At 59.9% G+C, this 19,527-nt stretch overlaps 1 protein-coding gene across 1 annotated transcript in view; it reads right to left on the bottom strand.

Moving 5' to 3' along the window:
* Positions 1-19,527, bottom strand: part of LOC106897416 (complement C3-like) — a 46,851-nt gene that overhangs the window by 18,708 nt on the left and 8,616 nt on the right. Inside the window, exons 4-27 of the mRNA XM_014958023.1 lie at positions 18,142-18,538; positions 16,325-16,440; positions 15,928-16,074; positions 14,021-14,233; positions 13,728-13,922; positions 12,611-12,772; positions 12,389-12,518; positions 12,136-12,207; positions 10,811-11,011; positions 9,558-9,669; positions 8,449-8,534; positions 7,814-7,953; positions 7,517-7,729; positions 6,887-6,953; positions 6,248-6,334; positions 5,942-6,145; positions 5,520-5,595; positions 5,280-5,439; positions 5,051-5,146; positions 4,739-4,889; positions 4,435-4,598; positions 3,109-3,267; positions 2,327-2,477; positions 2,042-2,192 (exon numbers count right to left, since the gene is read on the bottom strand). Coding sequence (XP_014813509.1) covers positions 2,042-2,192; positions 2,327-2,477; positions 3,109-3,267; positions 4,435-4,598; positions 4,739-4,889; positions 5,051-5,146; positions 5,280-5,439; positions 5,520-5,595; positions 5,942-6,145; positions 6,248-6,334; positions 6,887-6,953; positions 7,517-7,729; positions 7,814-7,953; positions 8,449-8,534; positions 9,558-9,669; positions 10,811-11,011; positions 12,136-12,207; positions 12,389-12,518; positions 12,611-12,772; positions 13,728-13,922; positions 14,021-14,233; positions 15,928-16,074; positions 16,325-16,440; positions 18,142-18,538 — 3,650 coding nt within the window. The remainder of the gene's footprint in view (positions 1-2,041; positions 2,193-2,326; positions 2,478-3,108; positions 3,268-4,434; positions 4,599-4,738; positions 4,890-5,050; positions 5,147-5,279; positions 5,440-5,519; positions 5,596-5,941; positions 6,146-6,247; positions 6,335-6,886; positions 6,954-7,516; positions 7,730-7,813; positions 7,954-8,448; positions 8,535-9,557; positions 9,670-10,810; positions 11,012-12,135; positions 12,208-12,388; positions 12,519-12,610; positions 12,773-13,727; positions 13,923-14,020; positions 14,234-15,927; positions 16,075-16,324; positions 16,441-18,141; positions 18,539-19,527) is intronic.

Below are 19,527 nucleotides of genomic sequence, written 5' to 3'. Positions count from 1 at the left end.
CCCCCTCCCCATCTCCAATTTCCTTGATGTCCCCCATGTTCTCGATGTCCCCAACATCCCGATGTCCCCAGCCTGTCCCTGATGTCCCCCATGTCCTCAATGTCCCCAATGTCCCCACCTTGTCCCTGATGTCCCCCATGTCCCCAGGGTCCCTGTCCCCCTCCCCATCTCCCACATCCTCAATGTCCCTGATGTCCCTGTCCCCAGTATCACCCCCCGTCCCCCTCCCCATCTCCGATGTCCCCAATGTCCCTGATGTCCTCCATGTCCCCGATCTCCTTGATGTCCCTGATGTCCCCCATTTCCTCAATGTCCCCAACCTGTCCCCAATGTCCCTGTCCCCAGTATCCCTCTCCCCATCTCTGATGTCCCCCATGTCCTCGATGTCCCCACAATTTCCTTGATGTCCCCCATGTTCTCGATGTCCCCAACATCCCGATGTCCCCAGCCTGTCCCTGATGTCCCCCATGTCCTCAATGTCCCCAATGTCCCCACCTTGTCCCTGATGTCCCCCATGTCCCCAGGGTCCCTGTCCCCCTCCCCATCTCCCACATCCTCAATGTCCCTGATGTCCCTGTCCCCAGTATCACCCCCCGTCCCCCTCCCCATCTCCAGTGTCCCCGATGTCCCTGATGTCCTCCATGTCCCCGATCTCCTTGATGTCCCTCATGTCCCTGTCTGGGACATGGGGGGACACAGGGGGACACCCAGGGGTTGTGGGGACACAAGGGGACACAGAGGGACAGGGGGACCCAGAGGGGACATGGTGGGATCCAGGGGACATGGGAGGACACAGGGGGACATGGGAGGACAGAGGGGGGACAGAGGGACACCCAGGGGACATGGGGACACCCAGGGGGGCACAGGGGGGACACAGGGCACATGAGGGGACACAGGGGGACTTCCTCCATGTCCCCGATCTCCTTGATGTCCCTCATGTCCCTGTCCCCAGTATCACCCCTCTCCTCGTCTCCAATGTCCCTGATGTCCCCCATGTCCTCAATGTCCCCAATGTCCCCAACTTGTCCCCGATGTCCCCCATGTCCTTGTCCCCCTCCCCACCTCCCACATCCTCAATGTCCCTGATGTCCCCCATGTCCTCAATGTCCCCAATGTCCCCAACTTGTCCCCGATGTCCCCCATGTCCTTGTCCCCCTCCCCACCTCCCACATCCTCAATGTCCCTGATGTCCTCCATGTCCTCAATGTCCCCGATGTCCCCAGCCTGTCCCCGATGTCCCTGTTCCCAGTATCCCTATCCCCATCTCTGATGTCCCCCATGTCCTCGATGTCCCCAACATCCCTGATGTCGTCAGCCTGTCCCTGATGTCCCCCTGTCCCCAGTGTCCCTGTCCCCCTTCCCATCTCCCACATCCTCAATGTCCCTGATGTCCCCCATGTCCTCAATGTCCCCAATGTCCCCACCTTGTCCCTGATGTCCCCCATGTCCCCAGGGTCCCTGTCCCCCTCCCCATCTCCCACATCCTCAATGTCCCTGATGTCCCTGTCCCCAGTATCACCCCCCGTCCCCCTCCCCATCTCCAGTGTCCCCGATGTCCCTGATGTCCTCCATGTCCCCGATCTCCTTGATGTCCCTCATGTCCCTGTCCCCAGTATCACCCCTCTCCTCGTCTCCAATGTCCCTGATGTCCCCCATGTCCTCCATGTCCCCAATGTCCCCAATGTCCCCAACCTGTCCCCGATGTCCCCCATGTCCTCAATGTCCCTGTCCCCCTTCCCATCTCCCACATCCTCAATGTCCCTGATGTCCTCCATGTCCTCAATGTCCCCGATGTCCCCAGCCTGTCCCCGATGTCCCTGTTCCCAGTATCCCTATCCCCATCTCTGATGTCCCCCATGTCCTCGATGTCCCCAACATCCCTGATGTCGTCAGCCTGTCCCTGATGTCCCCCTGTCCCCAGTGTCCCTGTCCCCCTCCCCATCTCCCACATCCTCAATGTCCCTGATGTCCCCCATGTCCTCAATGTCCCCAGCCTGTCCCCGATGTCCCCCATGTCCCTGTCCCCCTCCCCATCTCCCACATCCTCAATGTCCCTGATGTCCCTGTCCCCAGTATCCCTCTCCCCATCTCCAATGTCCCCCATGTCCCCAACGTCCCCGATGTCCCCAGCCTGTCCCACCTGGCGCAGATGGTGATCTTGACGGAGCGGAAGACGCCCTCCTCTTCCCTGCCTATGGTGGGGAGACGGGACACGGGGACAATGAGGGGACACGGGGACAGTGAGGGGACACGGGGACAGTGAGGGTGCCATGGAGGGGACTTGGTACTAGGAGGGGGGAGGACATGGGACACGGAGGGGACTCACCAATCTTCACGTCCTCCACCTGCACATCCAGGTCAAAGTTGTCACACTTGTCCTCCTTGTCGGGGACCTTGGCGTTGTAGATGGTCACCACCGTCATGGTCCCCCGGCCCTTGCCCTCGGCCTTCACCGTGAAGTCCTCGTTCAGCTTGGTCTGGGGGGACACGGAGGGGACATCAGGGGAGGGATGGGGATGTCCCCCGGGAGGGACACAGAAGGGATGGGGCATCATGGGGACATGGAGGGGGTGTAGAAGGGACAACACAAGACGTGGAGGAGACTTGGAAGGGACAGGGACATCCGAGGCCATAGTGAGGGGACAAGAGGGACATGAAGAGCCATGGAGGGGACAAAGGACAGCACAGGACATGGAGGGACAGCCCATCCTTGGAAGGACATGGAGGGGACAGGGACATGGAAGGGACATCCCAGGACATGGAAGGACACGGTAGGGACATCCCATCCATGGAAGAGCATGGAGGGGACAGGGACATGGAAGGGACATCCCAGGACATGGAAGGACACGGTAGGGACATCCCATCCTTGGAAGGACATGGAGGGGACGGGGACATGGAGGGGACATGGAGGGGACATGGAGGGGACATGGAGGGGACATGGAGGGGACATGGAGGGACACAGTAGGGACATCCCATCCTTGGAAGGACACAGAGGGGACCAGGAGATGGAGGGGACATGGAAGGACCATCCCATGGCCAGCAGGAGCAGGGTGAGCCGTGCCCACCCCCTGGTCCTACCAAGTGACAGTGACAATGACAGTGGGGTACCTCGGCGGAGCGGGCCACCAGGGCGTTGCGGTTCTCGATGCGGTAGGTGATGGCGCTGGCCCGACGGGGCAGCAGCACCGACACGTCCAGGTTGAGCTCCTGCTGCCGGGGAGCGACCTCCTGGTACTGGGCCAAGGCTTGGAACACCAGGATGGTGGCCTTCAAGGGAACACCGGTGTCACCGAGGCTCGGGGACATGGACTGGAGCAGCCCCAAAAGCCCCCGGGTGGCCCTGAAGCTCCAGGTGACCCCAAGTTCTGGGGCCACCTGGAACATACTCTTGGGGGGTCTTGTGGAACAGAGGTGTCCTCCAGGGACAGGATGTGTCCCTGAGGGTCCCCAGGGTCTAGAGGTGTCACCAGGGTTTGAAGGTGTCCCCCAGGGCCTGGAAGTGTCCTCAAGGTCTGGAGGTGTCCCCCAGGGACTAGGGTGTCCCCAAGTTCTGGGGCCACCTGGAACATACTCTTGGGGGGTCGAGGTGTCCTCCAGGGACAGGATGTGTCCCTGAGGGTCCCCAGGGTCTAGAGGTGTCACCAGGGTTGGAAGGTGTCCCCCAGGGCCTGGAAGTGTCCTCAAGGTCTGGAGGTGTCCCCCCAGGGACTAGGGTGTCCCCCAGGGTCTGGAGGTGTCCCCAAATTCTGGGGCCACCTGGAACATACTCTTGGGGGTCTTGTGGTACAGAGGTGTCCTCCAGGGACAGGATGTGTCCCTGAGGGTCCCCAGGGTCTGGAGATGTCACCAGGGTTTGAAGGTGTCCCCCAGGGCTGGAAGTGTCCTCAAGGTCTGGAGGTGTCCCCCAGGGACTAGGGTGTCCCCAAGTTCTGGGGCCACCTGGAACATACTCTTGGGGGGTCGAGGTGTCCTCCAGGGACAGGATGTGTCCCTGAGGGTCCCCAAGGTCTGGAGGTGTCACCAGGGTTGGAAGGTGTCTCCCAGGGCCTGGAAGTGTCCCCAAGGTCTGGAGGTGTCCCCCAGGGACTAGGGTGTCCCCCAGGGTCTGGAGGTGTCCCCCAAGGACAAGTCTTTGGGGATTTCCAAAGCCCTTGAGATCCTGTAGGACCAGTGGTGTTCCCCAAGGACGTGCCGTGTCCCCACGGGTCCCAAGGGCCCCCCTTCCCCCCAAGCCCTGAGGTCCCATGGGACCAGAGACGCACCCCACCCCACCCCCCTCTAAGAGCCACACCGTGTCCATGGAGTCCCCAGGCCCACAAAGGGGCCCCTCAACCCCCAACAAGCTCCTCAACTTCTCTCTTCCCCATCACACACCACTCCCCCTCCATGCCGTGGGCAGCACCCATGGGTGTCATGGGGGGGTTCGTAGCCCCCCTGAGTGGATCCGTAGCCGCCACCGAAGTAGTTCTGCTGGGCGAGCCAGCGGGCCACCGACCCGGCCAGCTCCGCCTTCTCCATCTGCAGCAAGGCCAGCAGGGCGTAGGACGTCCCCTCGATGTTGTAGGTGCGGGAGTTGCGTTCCTCCCAGCTTTTACCCCCTGGGGTGACACCGATCCCTCAGCACCCTCAAGGGGTGACTTCTCCCCCGACCAGGGTACCCATAACTACTTCCACCCCCCCCCCAACTCCCCCCCTGGGTTTTGTCCCCCCTCCCCACCACCCTGTGGTGTGACGTCACCTTTGGAGAACTTCATGAGAACTTTCTCGCTGTTGAGTTTCCTTGCCAGGGCCAGGGCGTAGGAGGTCAGGGCCACCGTGTAGGGGCGTTTCAACGATTGGTACCTCCGGGCGAGGTAGTCGCTGGCTTTGGTGATGCTCCCTTCCAAGCTCTGGGCAGAAAAGAGGGGAAATTGGGATTCTCCAGTGGCTGCTCTAAGGGTTGGGCACCTTCGTCTTGAAGGTCCTTCCATGGGACGAGTGTGAGTTGTCCCCCCCCCCATCCCAACGTCCTCTCTCTCCCCGTGTGGGGTTGGGGATCGAGGCCACTCACGTTGACGTGGTCCTTGCAGATCTGCCGTGACTCCAGCAGGGCCACGAGGACAAAGGAGGTGAGGGACACCTCGGGCTCGGCGCCCACGTAACCTCCCTGGGTGACAAAACGGAGGGGGGAAGGGGGGAAAAATACCTCAGGATGGTGGTTTTCACACCAAATTCTGTCCACCCAACGCTTGCTCCAGGCTTTGGCCACCAGGAGGGACAGGGATTGGGTCCCCTCATACCAGCATCTCCTTATGGATGACGGGACCATCTTCTTGGAAGATCCCATCCGGCTTCTGCTTCTCCAGGATGAGCCATTTGACGGCGCCACAAATCACCTCGCGCTCGATGTCCACCAGCTTGATGGCCATGGCGAAGACTTTGGCCACGTAGGCCGTCAACCTGAGGGGACAGGAGGACCTTGGTGGCACATCCCAGCCCATCACCTGGGCCCAGGTGGTGGTGGCCAACGTGTCCCTCACCAGGTGCTTGATGGACGCCCCAGGAAGGCAGCGAAGGAGCTGTCAGGTTTCCGGAAAGCAAGTTGTTGGGTATAACCTGGGGAGAAGATGGTGGTTGGTCAACTCAAGGATCACCCAGTGGTAGCTTCAGGCCACCAACGCCCAACACAAGGAGCACATAGTCAAGCCGAGGTAGCTCCAGGCCACCAACCCTCTCCAGAGCAAACCAGTAGCTCTAGAAACCCCCAAACTGGTGGCACCCCACCCATGTCTTCTCCAAAGGTGCAGGTTTCTTCACCGTCTTGGACAATGGTGATGTTTTTCATCCCAAAGGAGGAAATTGAGGGGCGCTTCCACCCTTTGGAGGACGTTCTCACCCTCCAGTGAGATGCACCCACCCTTGGGGAGACCCTCCCACCCTTGAGGAGACCCTCCCACCCAACCTTTTTTGATCAATTCGATGGCCTCAGCGCGACGGTCAACACCGAAGCTCTCCCACTGGCCGGTGGTGTCCAGGTAGTGGGTGGCGATGACGGTGGGGGTCAGAGCGATCATGTTCTGCTCCCCACAACCCGACGGTGTCGTGATGAGGTGCTTCAGCTTGGCCCCGTCGACAGCTTTCTCCACCAGGATGGCCACGGGGTTGCCTGGAGCAGAAGATGAGGAGATGTCCAGCCAGGAGTTTGTCCCCCTCACCCCCAACCTTATCCTAGGTCATCCCCAGTTGCCTTCCTTCTCCTGGTCCTCACCTTGGATGCTGACTCTGGTCTCTGACTCGGTGTTGGGGACAATGTCTGAGAGGTCAGCTGCCCTCACCTTCTCCTCCTGGACACCATCTGTGGGGCAGGGGGGTCAGGATGGAGGTGGGTGGCCCCCAAACCCTTCCTGAACCCCCTCCCCCCCATCCTGAGGTGACCCAGTCCTGCCCCACATCTGCAGCAGGATGTCCCTTGTCCCTCGAGATGGTCCAGAGCCACACCAGGATGTCCCTTCTCCCTTGAGATGTCCCAGGTCCAGAGAAGGATGTCCCTTGTCACCAAGGTTGGTCCAGACCCAAAGCAGGACAGTCTTCATCCCCTGAGATGCCCCAGTTCCATACTGGGGTGTCCCTTGTCCTCCAAGGTGCCCCACTCCTACCCTTGGTGCTCCCTCCTTCATCCCCCCCAAGATGCCCCACTCCTACCCTTGGTGGTCCCTCTTTCATCCCCCCAAGATGCCCCAGTCCTACCCTTGCTGGTCCCTCCTTCATCCCCCCAAGATGCCCCAGACCCACAGTGGGACTTCCCCTTGTACCCTGAGATGCCCCAGACCCTTCCCTCAAGTAGGACATCCCTCTGGGGCTGAGATGTCCCCAAGGCCACCCCCAAGACCAGCCAGGGGCCACTCACTGACTCCCTTCGTCTTCGGGTCCAGCTCAACGATCTTCACTGTCTTCTCCAACCTCATCCCTTCGGGCTGCAGAGAGGAGAGTCCAACGCTAAAGGTTGGGCTGGTTTTGGGGTCCCGCCCACCTTCCCAACCTCTCTGGGAAAGATGTCCCAGTGAAACCAGCACCCCCAGGTCATGGGACAAACTGGGAGATCCCCAGAAGACCACACTTGAGCATCCTACAGGTGGAAGGATCCTTCATCCCTGAGTACCACCACCAGGATGGAAGTGGAGACAGGGACATGCCAGTGTAAAAAAGCACACCCAGGTCATGGGACAAACTGGGAGAGCCCCAGAAGACCTTCGTCCCTGAGTACCACCACCAGGATGGAGACAGGGATGTCCCAGGGATACAGGAAGACCCCCAGAAGACCACGCTTGAGCATCCTGGGTGGAGGAGATCCTTCATCCTTGAGTACCACCACCAGGATGGAAGCGGAGACAGGGATGTCCCCAGGATACCACACTGGGGACATCTCAGGGGACGGAGGTGGCACCACATGGGTGGAGGCTTCATGGAGACCAAGTGGGTGGAGATGCCGTGGACCCCACATGGGTGGAGATGCCACGGGGCACGGATGGCCACTCACCACAACTTTGAGCTTCTTCTTGACCCCGTCAAACATGAAGCTGCCCCGGACAGCGGCCTTGACCTCCACGTCGTGGAGCCCCAGGTGCAAGGGGACGATGACAAAGGGGACAGCCCAGGAGGACTGGGCCTTCAGCTTGATGATCTGCTGGTAGCGCGCCTTGGAGGTGGAGGCGCTGCAGAGGGCTGGGTTGTGCATCAGCTCCACCCGCACCTACAGGGCACGGAGATGTTTGCCATGGGCTTCAAGTGGCCACCGAAGTCACCCTGGAAGCCCACACATGGTGCCCCTGCCAACCGTGATGTCGTGAGTCCAGTAGTTGTAGAGGACGGCGCGGATCTCCACCTGCTCGTTCCTCACCACGGAGTAGGGCAGGCGCAGGTCGATGAAGAAATCCTTCATCACCGTGATCTCGTAGGGGTCGGCCACACACAGACCTGTGGGGTGGCCCCCGGGTGACATGGGGTTCAGGCTGGGCCCCTCATGTCCCAGGGACATCCCCAAGGCTTTCAGATATTCTTTCACGTCTCATGAAGACTTCCCAAAGCTTAGAAGACCTCTCAAGTCTCATGGAGACCTCCTAAGGCTTAGAAGATCCCTCAAGTCTCATGGAGTCCTCCCGAGGTTTAGGAGATCCTCAAGTCTCATGGAGTCCTCCCGAGGTTTAGGAAATCCCTCAAGTCTCATGGAGACCTCCCAAGGTTTAGGAGATCCCTCAAGTCTCATGGAGTCCTCCCGAGGTTTAGGAGATCCTCAAGTCTCATGGAGTCCTCCCGAGGTTTAGGAAATCCCTCAAGTCTCATGGAGACCTCCCAAGGTTTAGGAGATCCCTCAAGTCTCATGGAGACCTCCCGAGGCTTCGGAGATCCCTCACGTTCACCCTAGAGGGATTGCTTTGATGCCCAGGGACACCTTCCTATTCCATCACGTACCCTTGTTCGGTGAGAGGCTGACGGCCAGGACCTCCCAGGTGGTGATAGAGTCCTTCAGGAACACAGGGAGAGTCTTCGTGGAGATGCTGGAGAGGATGAGAAGGGGGTCAAAACCGGCTCCAAACCAGGTGAGGGAAGTGATATCAGCCACTAAACTGGCGTGGGGGGGTCATAGGTGGTCCCCAACTTGGACCAGAAGGTTGTAGATAGTCCATGAGGTGGACCAGGAGGTTGCAGATGGTCCCTGAGCTGGACCAGGAGGTTGTAGATGGTCCATGAGGTGGACCAGGGGGTTGCAGATGACCCCTGAGCTGGACCAAGAGGTCATAGGTGGTCCTCAAGTTGGACCAGGAGGTTGTAGATGGCCCCTGAGCTGGACCAGGAGGTCATAGGTGGTCCCCAAGCTGGACCAGGAGGTTGTAGATGGTCCATGAGGTGGACCAGGGGGTTGCAGATGGTCCCTGAGCTGGACCAAGGGGTCATAGGAGGTCCCCAAGTTGGACCAGGAGGTTGTAGATGGCCCCTGAGCTGGACCAGGAGGTCATAGGTGGTCCCCAAGTTGGACCAGGAGGTTGTAGATGGCCCCTGAGCTGGATCAAAGTGTAAGACCTGGTCCCGAGGCAACATCAGGGGGTCAAAGGGGGGTCATAGGAGGTCCCCAAGTTGGACCAGAAGGTTGTAGATGGCCCCTGAACTGGATCAGGGGGTTGCAGATGACCCCTGAGCTGGACCAAGAGGTCATAGGTGGTCCTCAAGTTGGACCAGGAGGTTGTAGATGGCCCCTGAGCTGGACCAGGGGGTCATAGGAGGTCCCCAAGGTGGACTGGGAGGTTGTAGATGGTCCCTGAGCTGGACCAGGGGGTCATAGGTGGTCCCCAAGTTGGACCAGGAGGTTGTAGATGGCCCCTGAGCTGGACCAAAGTGTAAGAGCTGGTCCCAAGGCAGCATCGGGGGGTCAAAGATGGCCCTTGTCTGGACTCGGGGGCACATCATTGTTGGTCTCCAGACTGGGCAGGGCAGTGTCCAGATGTGGACAGGGGAGGAGATCCCCAAGGTGGAGGATGACTCCGTGTGGTGGAGGGGCAGTGGGACGAGGGGACAGGGCTCACTTCAGATCATTGGGCTTCTCCGTCAGCCGCTCCACCTGCCACAGCCAGCTCTCCGGGAAGAGGCTCCTGGAGGTGATGTCCTCCTCAGCCAGGAAATCATCGTTGTCGTCGCCTGGGGACGGTACCATCCCTCTCGACCGTGGCCTGAGGGGCCCAGCCCCTGGGTGGAGCCAGTATGACCCCACGTCCAAGCACCACCCAAGCATTGTCCCAACCTTCACCCAAGCGTTGCCCAAAATCCACCCCAAGCATCACCCAAAGACAGTGCAAGGAACACCCAAGGTTCTCCTGAGCTTCACCCAAGCATCATCCAAGGAGAGTGCAAGCGACACTTGAAGTTCTTCTGACCCTCACCCAAACATCACCCAAATTTCATCCAAACATCGTCCAAGGACAGTGCGAGGAACACCCAAGGTTCACCTGACCTTCACCCAAGCTTCACTCATGGAGAGTTCAAGCAACACTTGAGGTTCTCCTGACCTTCATGCAAGCATAGCCCAAGGACAGCACAAGGAACACCAGAGATTGACTTGATCTTCACCCAAGCATCACCCAAAATTCATCCAAACATCGTCCAAGGAACACCCGAGGTTGTCCTGACCTTCACCCAAGCTTCACTCATGGAGAGTTCAAGCTACACTTGAGGTTCTCCTGACCTTCATGCAAGCATAGCCCAAGGACAGCACAAGGAACACCTGAGATTGACCTGATCTTCACCCAGGCATCACCCAAAATTCATCCAAACATCGCCCAAGGAACACCTGAGGTTCTCCTGACCTTCACCCAAGGGTGGTGCAAGGAACATCTGAGGTTTTTCTGACCTTCACCCAAGGGTAGTGCAAGAAACACCCGAGATTTTTCTGACCTTCACCCAAGGGTAGTGCAAGGAACACCTGAGGTTCTCCTGACCTTCACCCAAGGGTGGTGCAAGGAACATCTGAGGTTTTTCTGACCTTCACCCAAGGGTAGTACAAGGAACACCTGAGGTTCTCCTGACCTTCACCCAAGGGTAGTGCAAGGAACACCTGAGGTTCTCCTGACCTTCACCCAAGGGTGGTGCAAGGAACACCTGAGGTTTTTCTGACCTTCACCCGAGGGTAGTGCAAGGAACATCTGAGGTTTTTCTGACCTTCACCCAAGAGTAGTGCAAGGAACACTTGAGGTTCACCTGACCTTCCCCCAAGTTTCACCCAAGCTTTGCCCCACCACCACCAGCCCCACCACCACCACCAGCCCCAGTGCCCGGCACTTACTTCGGGCCAGCTCGAGGTGGAACTCGCGCAGCCTCTGGTCGCGGATGCCCTTGATGTAGTTGCAGCAGTCGAGGAAGGCCCGGACACAACCTTCTCCTTCCTGGATGTAGGTGGTCCTCTTCTCGCAGCTGTGGCCCATGGGGTTCTCCTTCATGCCGTCCTCACAGCACTTGCGTAGGGCCTTGTCCGTGTACTCGGCCGCTGCCGGCACCCAGGAACCCAACTGGCACCCAGTCCTGGAGACCCTTGAGGGCCCTCAGGGACATGGGACACTCTGGTGGCCCTCAGGGACATGGGGCGTGTGGTATCACCAGGGACATGGGACAATCTGGTGGCCCTCAGGGACATGGGGTGTGTGGTATCACCAGGGACATGGGACACTCTGGTGGCCCTCAGGGACATGGGGTGTGTGGTATCACCAGGGACATGGGACACTCTGGTGGCCCTCAGGGACATGGGACAATGTGGTGGCCTTTGGGAAATGGGGTGCTGTGGTATCACCAGGGACATGGGACACTCTGGTGGCCCTCAGGGACATGGGTTGTGTGGTATCACCAGGGATATGGGACAATGTGGTGGCCCTCAAGGACATGGGACACTCTGGTGGCCCTCAGGGACATGGGGTGTGTGGTATCACCAGGGACATGGGACACTCTGGTGGCCCTCAGGGACATGGGTTGTGTGGTATCACCAGGGACATGGGTTGCTGTGGTGGCCCTCAGGGACATGGGACACTCTGGTGGCCCTCAAGGACATGGTGTGTGTGGTATCACCGGGGACATGGGACACTCTGATGGCCCTCAAGGACATGGGGTGTGTGGTATCACCAGGGACATGGGACACTCTGGTGGCCCTCAGGGACATGGGGTACTGTGGTATCACCAGGGCCATGGGACAATGTGGTGGCCCTCAGGGACATGGGGTGTGTGGTATCACCAGGGACATGGGACAATGTGGTGGCCCTCAAGGACATGGGACACTCTGGTGGCCCTCAGGGACATGGGGTGTGTGGTATCACCAGGGACATGGGACACTCTGGTGGCCCTCAAGGACATGGGGTGTGTGGTATCACCAGGGACATGGGACACTCTGGTGGCCCTCAAGGACATGGGACACTCTGGTAGCTCTCAGGGACATGGGACACTCTGGTGATACCACAGGGACATGGGGTGTGTGGTATCACCAGGGACATGGGACACTCTGGTGGCCCTCAGGGACATGGGACAATGTGGTGGCCCTCAGGGACATGGGACAATCCAGTGTCTACAGGGGCACAGGACCTTCCCGTGCCCTTGGGGACATGGGACACTCCCAGTGCCACCCACCTTTGGTGCCTTTGAACTCCACAAGCTGCAGGGACCGGCGCTTGCGTTTCGCGGGTTTGGGACACTGGACATCTGGGGACAGAGAGGACACGGGTCAGGACCCCGTGGTGACCTTCACGTGGTGACCACCTTCAAAGCTCAGGGGACATCCCTGAGGTGTCACACTCCCCTCGTCCTTCAAGTGCCACATCTCCAAGGGTTTCTCCTACCCCGTCCCCAAGGTGCCACCCCCCAAGTTGTCCCTGTCCCCCACCTCCTCGCTGGGGCGTGCTGATCTTCACGTTGGTGGCCAGGCTGAGACCAGCATCTGCAAAGACCCCCACGTTGTCCTTCCCGCTGCCCGCGGTGCAGCCGATGTCACTCTTCTCCACCGTGTCCCAAACCTGTGACCGAGATGGAGGACAACCGTGAAAAGCCACTGCCACCACCTTGACGGGAGGTGACACGTGGAGGACACGTGGGGATGGAGACCCACCTTGGACTGGGTGAGCTTGTGCTTCTTGTTGAGGACGAAGACGCCCTTGTCCACGGCCACCAAGCCCACGTGGGCGTTGTAGTCGCCCTCGATGCGCAGCTTCATGGAGGTCCCTGGCTCTAGCACCCGGTTGTCGGCCTCCGTCGCCCCCTTCACCACCAGCTGGAGGGGGAGGACACAGGGTGAGGGGGGACACAGGGTGGGGCGGTGACATCATGGCCATGGGGTGACCCCAAAAAACCTTCACTGCACCCTCCAGGAGCCTCCCCGTGGGGGTCCATCAACCCCACAGGGTGTTGGAGTTCACCAGGGAGAGTTGACGGCTTCATCATGGAACATCTGGACCATCAATGGGCCACCTCAAGGGCCACCCAGGAGATGCCCAAGCCCCCCATGGCCTCTCCAAACCACCTCAGTGACACTCAATCCTCATCATGGGCCACCTCAAGGGCCACCCAAGAACCCCAGGAGATGCCCAAGCCCTCCATGGACTACCCAAACCACCCATCATGGACCACTCAAACCCCTCAAGAACCTCATGAGATACCCAAGCCCTCCATGGACTACCCAAACCACCCATCATGGACCACTCAAGCCCCTCAAGAACCCCAGGAGATGCCCAAGCCCTCCATGGACTACCCAAACCACCCATCACGGACCACTCAAGCCCCTCAAGGACCCCATGAGATGCCCAAGCCCTCCACGGACTACCCAAACCACCCATCATGGACCACTCAAACCCCTCAAGAACCTCATGAGATACCCAAGCCCTCCATGGACTACCCAAACCAGCCATCATGCACCACTCAAGCCCCTCAAGAACCCCAGGAGATGCCCAAGCCCTCCATGGACTACCCAAACCACCCATCATGGACCACTCAAGCCCCTCAAGAACCCCAGGAGATGCCCAAGCCCCCCATGGACTACCCAAACCACCCATCATGGACCACTCAAGCCCCTCAAGAACCCCAGGAGATGCCCAAGCCCTCCATGGGTTCTCCAAACCCCCCAAGGCCCACCCAACCTCCATCACGGACCACCTCGAGAGCCACCTAAACCCCTTCCCAGCCCCAGCCACGGGTTCCCCCAACCTCGGGGACATCAGGAAGACACTCACGGTCCCCATGCAAGTGTCCTTGACGTCCACCCAGACGGAGTCGGCCACGATCTCTCTCGGCAGCACGTGGTAGTAGGCCACGATGCGGAAGGAGGGGATGAGCTGGGCCGTCACCGGCAGCGACATGGTCACCAAGCTCTGGCCGGCTTCGTGCCGCTGTCGGCCAACGTGGACGATGCGCCCCTTGCTCATGATCTACGGGCGGGCAAGTCAAGGTAAAGGTTGGTGGCCACCTGGACATCTAGGTCCTCAAGACGGAGAGCAGTTGGGGGGCAGAGGCCTAGGGTGCCCACCAGGTAGGTGAAGTAGGGGACGGAGTTGCGGACGTTGGCGTCGTTGCTCTTGAGGTGGAAGTTGATGGGGAGGTTGTCACCAGGCTGGAGCTCGGTGGCCCCCACGGCCAGGTGGAGGAAGTTGCCCGAGTTGTTTTGGCTACCGTAAGCTTTGGCCACCATGTCCAGCTTGGCTTGACGTTCACGGGGGAGCCCCGGTTGGTCCGTCCGCACCTACGGACCACCCCAAGGGACACGGTGGTCACCAGGGAGAAGCATGGACATGGACCACCATGAGATGCCCAAGCCCCCCATGAGCTCTCGATCACCATCATGGAGCACCTCAAGGGCCACCCAAGGACCCCATGGACTCTCCAAAACATCTAAGTGACACCCAATTTCCATCATGGGCCACCTCAAGGGCCACCCAGGAGATGCCCAAGCCCACCATGGGCTCCAGTCCCCATCACGGACCACTCAAGCCCCTCAAGGGCCACCCAAGAACCCCAGGAGATGCCCAAGATCCCCACGGACTCTCCAAACCACCTCAGTGTCACTCAATCACCATCACGGGGCACCTCAAGGGCCACCCAGGAGATGCTCAAGATCCCCATGGACTCTCCATAACATCTAAGTGACACCCAGTTTCCATCATGACCCACCTCAAGGGCCACCCAGGAGATGCCCAAGTCTGCCATGGGCTCCAGTACCCATCATGGACCACTCAAGCCCCTCAAGGGCCACCCAAGAACCCCAGGAGATGCCCAAGATCCCCACGGACTCTCCAAACCACCTCAGTGTCACTCAATCACCATCACGGGGCACCTCAAGGGCCACCCAAGAACCCCAGGAGATGACCAAGTTCCCCATGGACTCTCCAAAACACCTAAGTGACACCTGATCTCCATCATGAGCCACCTCAAGGGCCACCCAGGAGATGCTCAAGATCCCCATGGACTCTCCATAACATCTAAGTGACACCCAGTTTCCATCATGACCCACCTCAAGGGCCACCCAGGAGATGCTCAAGATCCCCATGGACTCTCCAAAACACCTAAGTGACACCTGATCTCCATCATGAGCCACCTCAAGGGCCACCCAGGAGATGCTCAAGTCCCCCATGGTCTCCAGTCTCCATCATGGACCACTCAAGCCCCTCAAGGGCCACCCAAGAACCCCAAGAGATGCCCAAGGACCCCATGGACTCTCCAAAACACCTAAGTGACACCTGATCTCCATCATGAGCCACCTCAAGGGCCACCCAGGAGATGCTCAAGTCCCCCATGGTCTCCAGTCTCCATCATGGACCACTCAAGCCCCTCAAGGGCCACCCAAGAACCCCAGGAGATGCCCAAGATGGGCACCGGTCAACATGGAGGTCTTGGCCACCAGCAAGGTCTTGGTTGCCCTGGTCTACCTGAGTCTACTCAACTAGACCACCTTGGTCTTCCTGAGGCTGACCCTCCTAGCCTTTGGCTACCGTGACCATCTTGACCACTCCCATCCCACTCACCATGGCCATCCTGGTGAACCGTGCTGACCCTGGCTACAGGCCACCATGGACAATTTGGCCACTATGGACATCTCCACCACTCTCCCTGACACTGGGCATCCTGGTCCTTGACCAACGGTGACCATGGTGGCCCTCATCCTTGGCCACCATGGATGTCTAGGTCCTCCTGCTACCCCAATCCTGGTCCTTGGTCAATGGTGACCATGGTGGCCCTCATCCTTGGCCACCATGGATGTCTAGGTCCTTCTGGTGCCCCAATCTTGGTCCTTGGTCAATGGTGACCACGTTGGCTATGTTCCTTGGCCGCCATGGACATCTCAGCCACCTTGGCTGTCTCAGCAGCCCCAACCAGGGGACCCTTGTCCCCAGCCACCTTGGCCCCCCCCAGATCCAAGGCCACCCTGGTGCCACTCACGGTGATGGGGACACTGTCCTTGTTGGCCGGCATGTTGAGGACCAGCTTGGCCGTGCCATCGCGTTGGGTGGTGACCAACCCCTGGAAGCCATCGGCCTTGATGGCGACACGAGGAGCTGGGGACTTGTCCGGGTTGGTGACGTAGACCTGGGGGGACGTGGTGTGACGTGAAGGACATCACGTGGGGACACGGAGGTGAGGGACATGTCACCCGATGCCATCCAGGTGACACAGGGACAGACCACGGCCCTCTCCAGGTGACACCCGAGTGTCCTCCACCCACTAGACCCCCCCCAAGGTTTGTCCTGTCCCCATCGTGACGCTGGGGACCCTGGTGCCATGGGGGTCCTGGGCCAAGGCCACCGCTGTCCCCAAGCCTGTCCCCAGGTGTCATTACCATCAGGTCAAAGGGCATCCCCGGCTTGAAGTACTTGGGGGTGCGGGTGAAGTGGATGGTGTAGGGGGACGTCACGATGCTGATGTCACCACGCTGGGCCTCCACCATGTCACTGCCTGTGGTGGCCACCGGAAGGGTCGTGTCACCCAGCGCCAGGACAGGGCTCCCAGGTCTCCACCCCAGGGGACAGCACCCTCTGGCCTCAGGTGGCCTCAGATGTCTCCATCCTTTGGTGTCCCCAACCCATGTATCCTCATCCTTTGGTGTCTCCATCCTTGTTGTCCCCAACCCCACATCTCCCCATCCCTTGGTGTCTCCCAACCCCACATCTCCTCATCCTTTGGTGTCCCCAACCCCACATCTCCTCATCCTTTGGTGTCCCCAACCCCACATCTCCCCATCCTTGTTGTCCCCAACCCCACATCTCCTCATCCTTTGGTGTCTCCATCCTTGGTGTTCCCAACCCTGCATCTCCTCATTCTTTGTTGTCCCCAGCCCCACTTGTCCCCATCCTTGTTGTCCCCAACCCCACATCTCCCCATCCTTTGGTGTCCCCAACCCCACATCTCCCCATCCTTTGGTGTCCCCAACCCCACATCTCCCCATCCTTTGGTGTCCCCATCCTTGTTGTCCCCAACCCCACATCTCCCCATCCTTTGGTGTCCCCAACCCCACATCTCCCCATCCTTTGGTGTCCCCAACCCCACATCTCCCCATCCTTTGGTGTCCCCAACCCCACATCTCCCCATCCTTTGGTGTCCCCAACCCCACATCTCCCCATCCTTTGGTGTCCCCAACCCCACATCTCCCCATCCTTTGGTGTCCCCAACCCCACATCTCCCCATCCTTTGGTGTCCCCAACCCCACATCTCCCCATCCTTTGGTGTCCCCAACCCCACATCTCCCCATCCCTTGGTGTCCCCAACCCCACATCTCCCCATCCTTTGGTGTCCCCAACCCCACATCTCCCCATCCTTTGGTGTCTCAACCCTTGTTGTCCCCAACCCCACATCTCCCCATCCTTTGGTGTCCCCAACCCCACATCTCCCCATCCTTTGGTGTCCCCAACCCCACATCTCCCCATCCTTTGGTGTCTCCACCCTTGTTGTCCCCAACCCCACATCTCCCCATCCTTTGGTGTCCCCAACCCCACATCTCCCCATCCTTTGGTGTCTCAATCCTTGTTGTCCCCAACCCCACATCTCCCCATCATTTGATGTCTCCATCCTTGGTGTCCCCAACCCTGCATCTCCTCATTCTTTGTTGTCCCCAGCCCCACTTGTCCCCATCCTTTGGTGTCCCCAACCCCACTTGTCCCCATCCTTTGGTGTCCCCAACCCCGCATCTCCCCATCCTTTGGTGTCTCCATCCTTGTTGTCCCCAACCCCACATCTCCCCATCCTTTGGTGTCCCCAACCCCACATCTCCCCATCCTTTGGTGTCCCCAACCCCACATCTCCCCATCCTTTGGTGTCCCCAACCCCACATCTCCCCATCCTTTGGTGTCCCCAACCCCACATCTCCCCATCCTTTGGTGTCCCCAACCCCACATCTCCCCATCCTTTGGTGTCCCCAACCCCACATCTCCCCATCCTTTGGTGTCCCCAACCCCACATCTCCCCATCCTTTGGTGTCCCCAACCCCACATCTCCCCATCCTTTGACTCAACATGCCACTGCTGGCCCCACGTGTCCCCAGGTGTCCCCCCACCCACTCAACTCATCGAAGCTTGTGACAGAGCCCTGTGGCCCCACACGTCCCCGCTGTCCTTCACCCCCCAAGCCCCCCCCGTGTCCCCTGAGGTCCTCCCTGGTCACCTGACTCGGTGATGACGGTGACGGAGACGTAAAGCGAGTGTCCCACCAGCTCCTCGGGGTTGACAAATCGCTGCCGCAGGGTGGCCATGGACAGCACGGCCTCCCCGTCCCCATCGGTCACCTGCGGCACGGAGTTGGTGGGACAGGGGACAACCGTGGGGACAACTGCGGGGGCTGGGATGGGAGTGGGGCCAGGGGACAACCATGGGGACCAGGATGGGGACATGGGGATAGGGATGAGGGTGTGGGGCCAGAGGACAACCGTGGGGACCAGGATGAGGACATGGAGCCAAGGGACAACCATGGGGACAGGGATGGGGACCAGGATGAGGGTGTGGGGCCAGGGGACAGCCATGGGGACAGAGATGGGGACAGGGGTGGCAGTGGGGCCAGGGGACAGCCATGGGGACAGGGATGGGGACAGAGGACAACCATAGGGACAGGAATAGGGTCCAGGATGAGGGTGTGGGGCCAGAGGACAACTGTGGGGTCAGGGATGAGGACATGGGGACAGAGGACAACCATGGGGACCAGGATGGGGACATGGGGCCAGGGGACAATGATGGGGACCAGGATGGCGACATGGGGCCAGGGGACAATGATGGGGACCAGGATGGCGACATGGGGCCAGGGGACAATGATGGGGACCAGGATGGCGACATGGGGCCAGGGGACAATGATGGGGACCAGGATGGCGACATGGGGCCAGGGGACAATGATGGGGACCAGGATGGCGACATGGGGCCAGGGGACAATGATGGGGACCAGGATGGCGACATGGGGCCAGGGGACAATGATGGGGACCAGGATGGCGACATGGGGCCAGGGGACAATGATGGGGACCAGGATGGCGACATGGGGCCAGGGGACAATGATGGGGACCAGGATGGCGACATGGGGCCAGGGGACAATGATGGGGACCAGGATGGCGACATGGGGCCAGGGGACAATGATGGGGACCAGGATGGCGACATGGGGCCAGGGGACAATGATGGGGACCAGGATGGCGACATGGGGCCAGGGGACAATGATGGGGACCAGGATGGCGACATGGGGCCAGGGGACAATGATGGGGACCAGGATGGCGACATGGGGCCAGGGGACAATGATGGGGACCAGGATGGCGACATGGGGCCAGGGGACAATGATGGGGACCAGGATGGCGACATGGGGCCAGGGGACAATGATGGGGACCAAGATGGGGACAGAGGACAACCATGAGGACAGGGATGAGTGTGTGGGGCCAGGGGACAATGATGGGGACCAGGATGGGGACATGGGGATAGGGATGAGGGTGTGGGGCCAGAGGACAATCGTGGGGACCAGGATGAGGACATGGGGACAGAGGACCACTGTGGAGACAGGGATGGGGACAGGGATGGGAGG

This window comes from Calidris pugnax, unplaced genomic scaffold (genome assembly GCF_001431845.1).
Source record: "Calidris pugnax isolate Ruff unplaced genomic scaffold, ASM143184v1 scaffold400, whole genome shotgun sequence".
Classification (NCBI taxonomy): Eukaryota; Metazoa; Chordata; class Aves; order Charadriiformes; family Scolopacidae; genus Calidris; species Calidris pugnax.
Note: the sequence above shows the minus strand (reverse complement) of the source record. Positions and strands in the feature narration are given on the sequence as shown.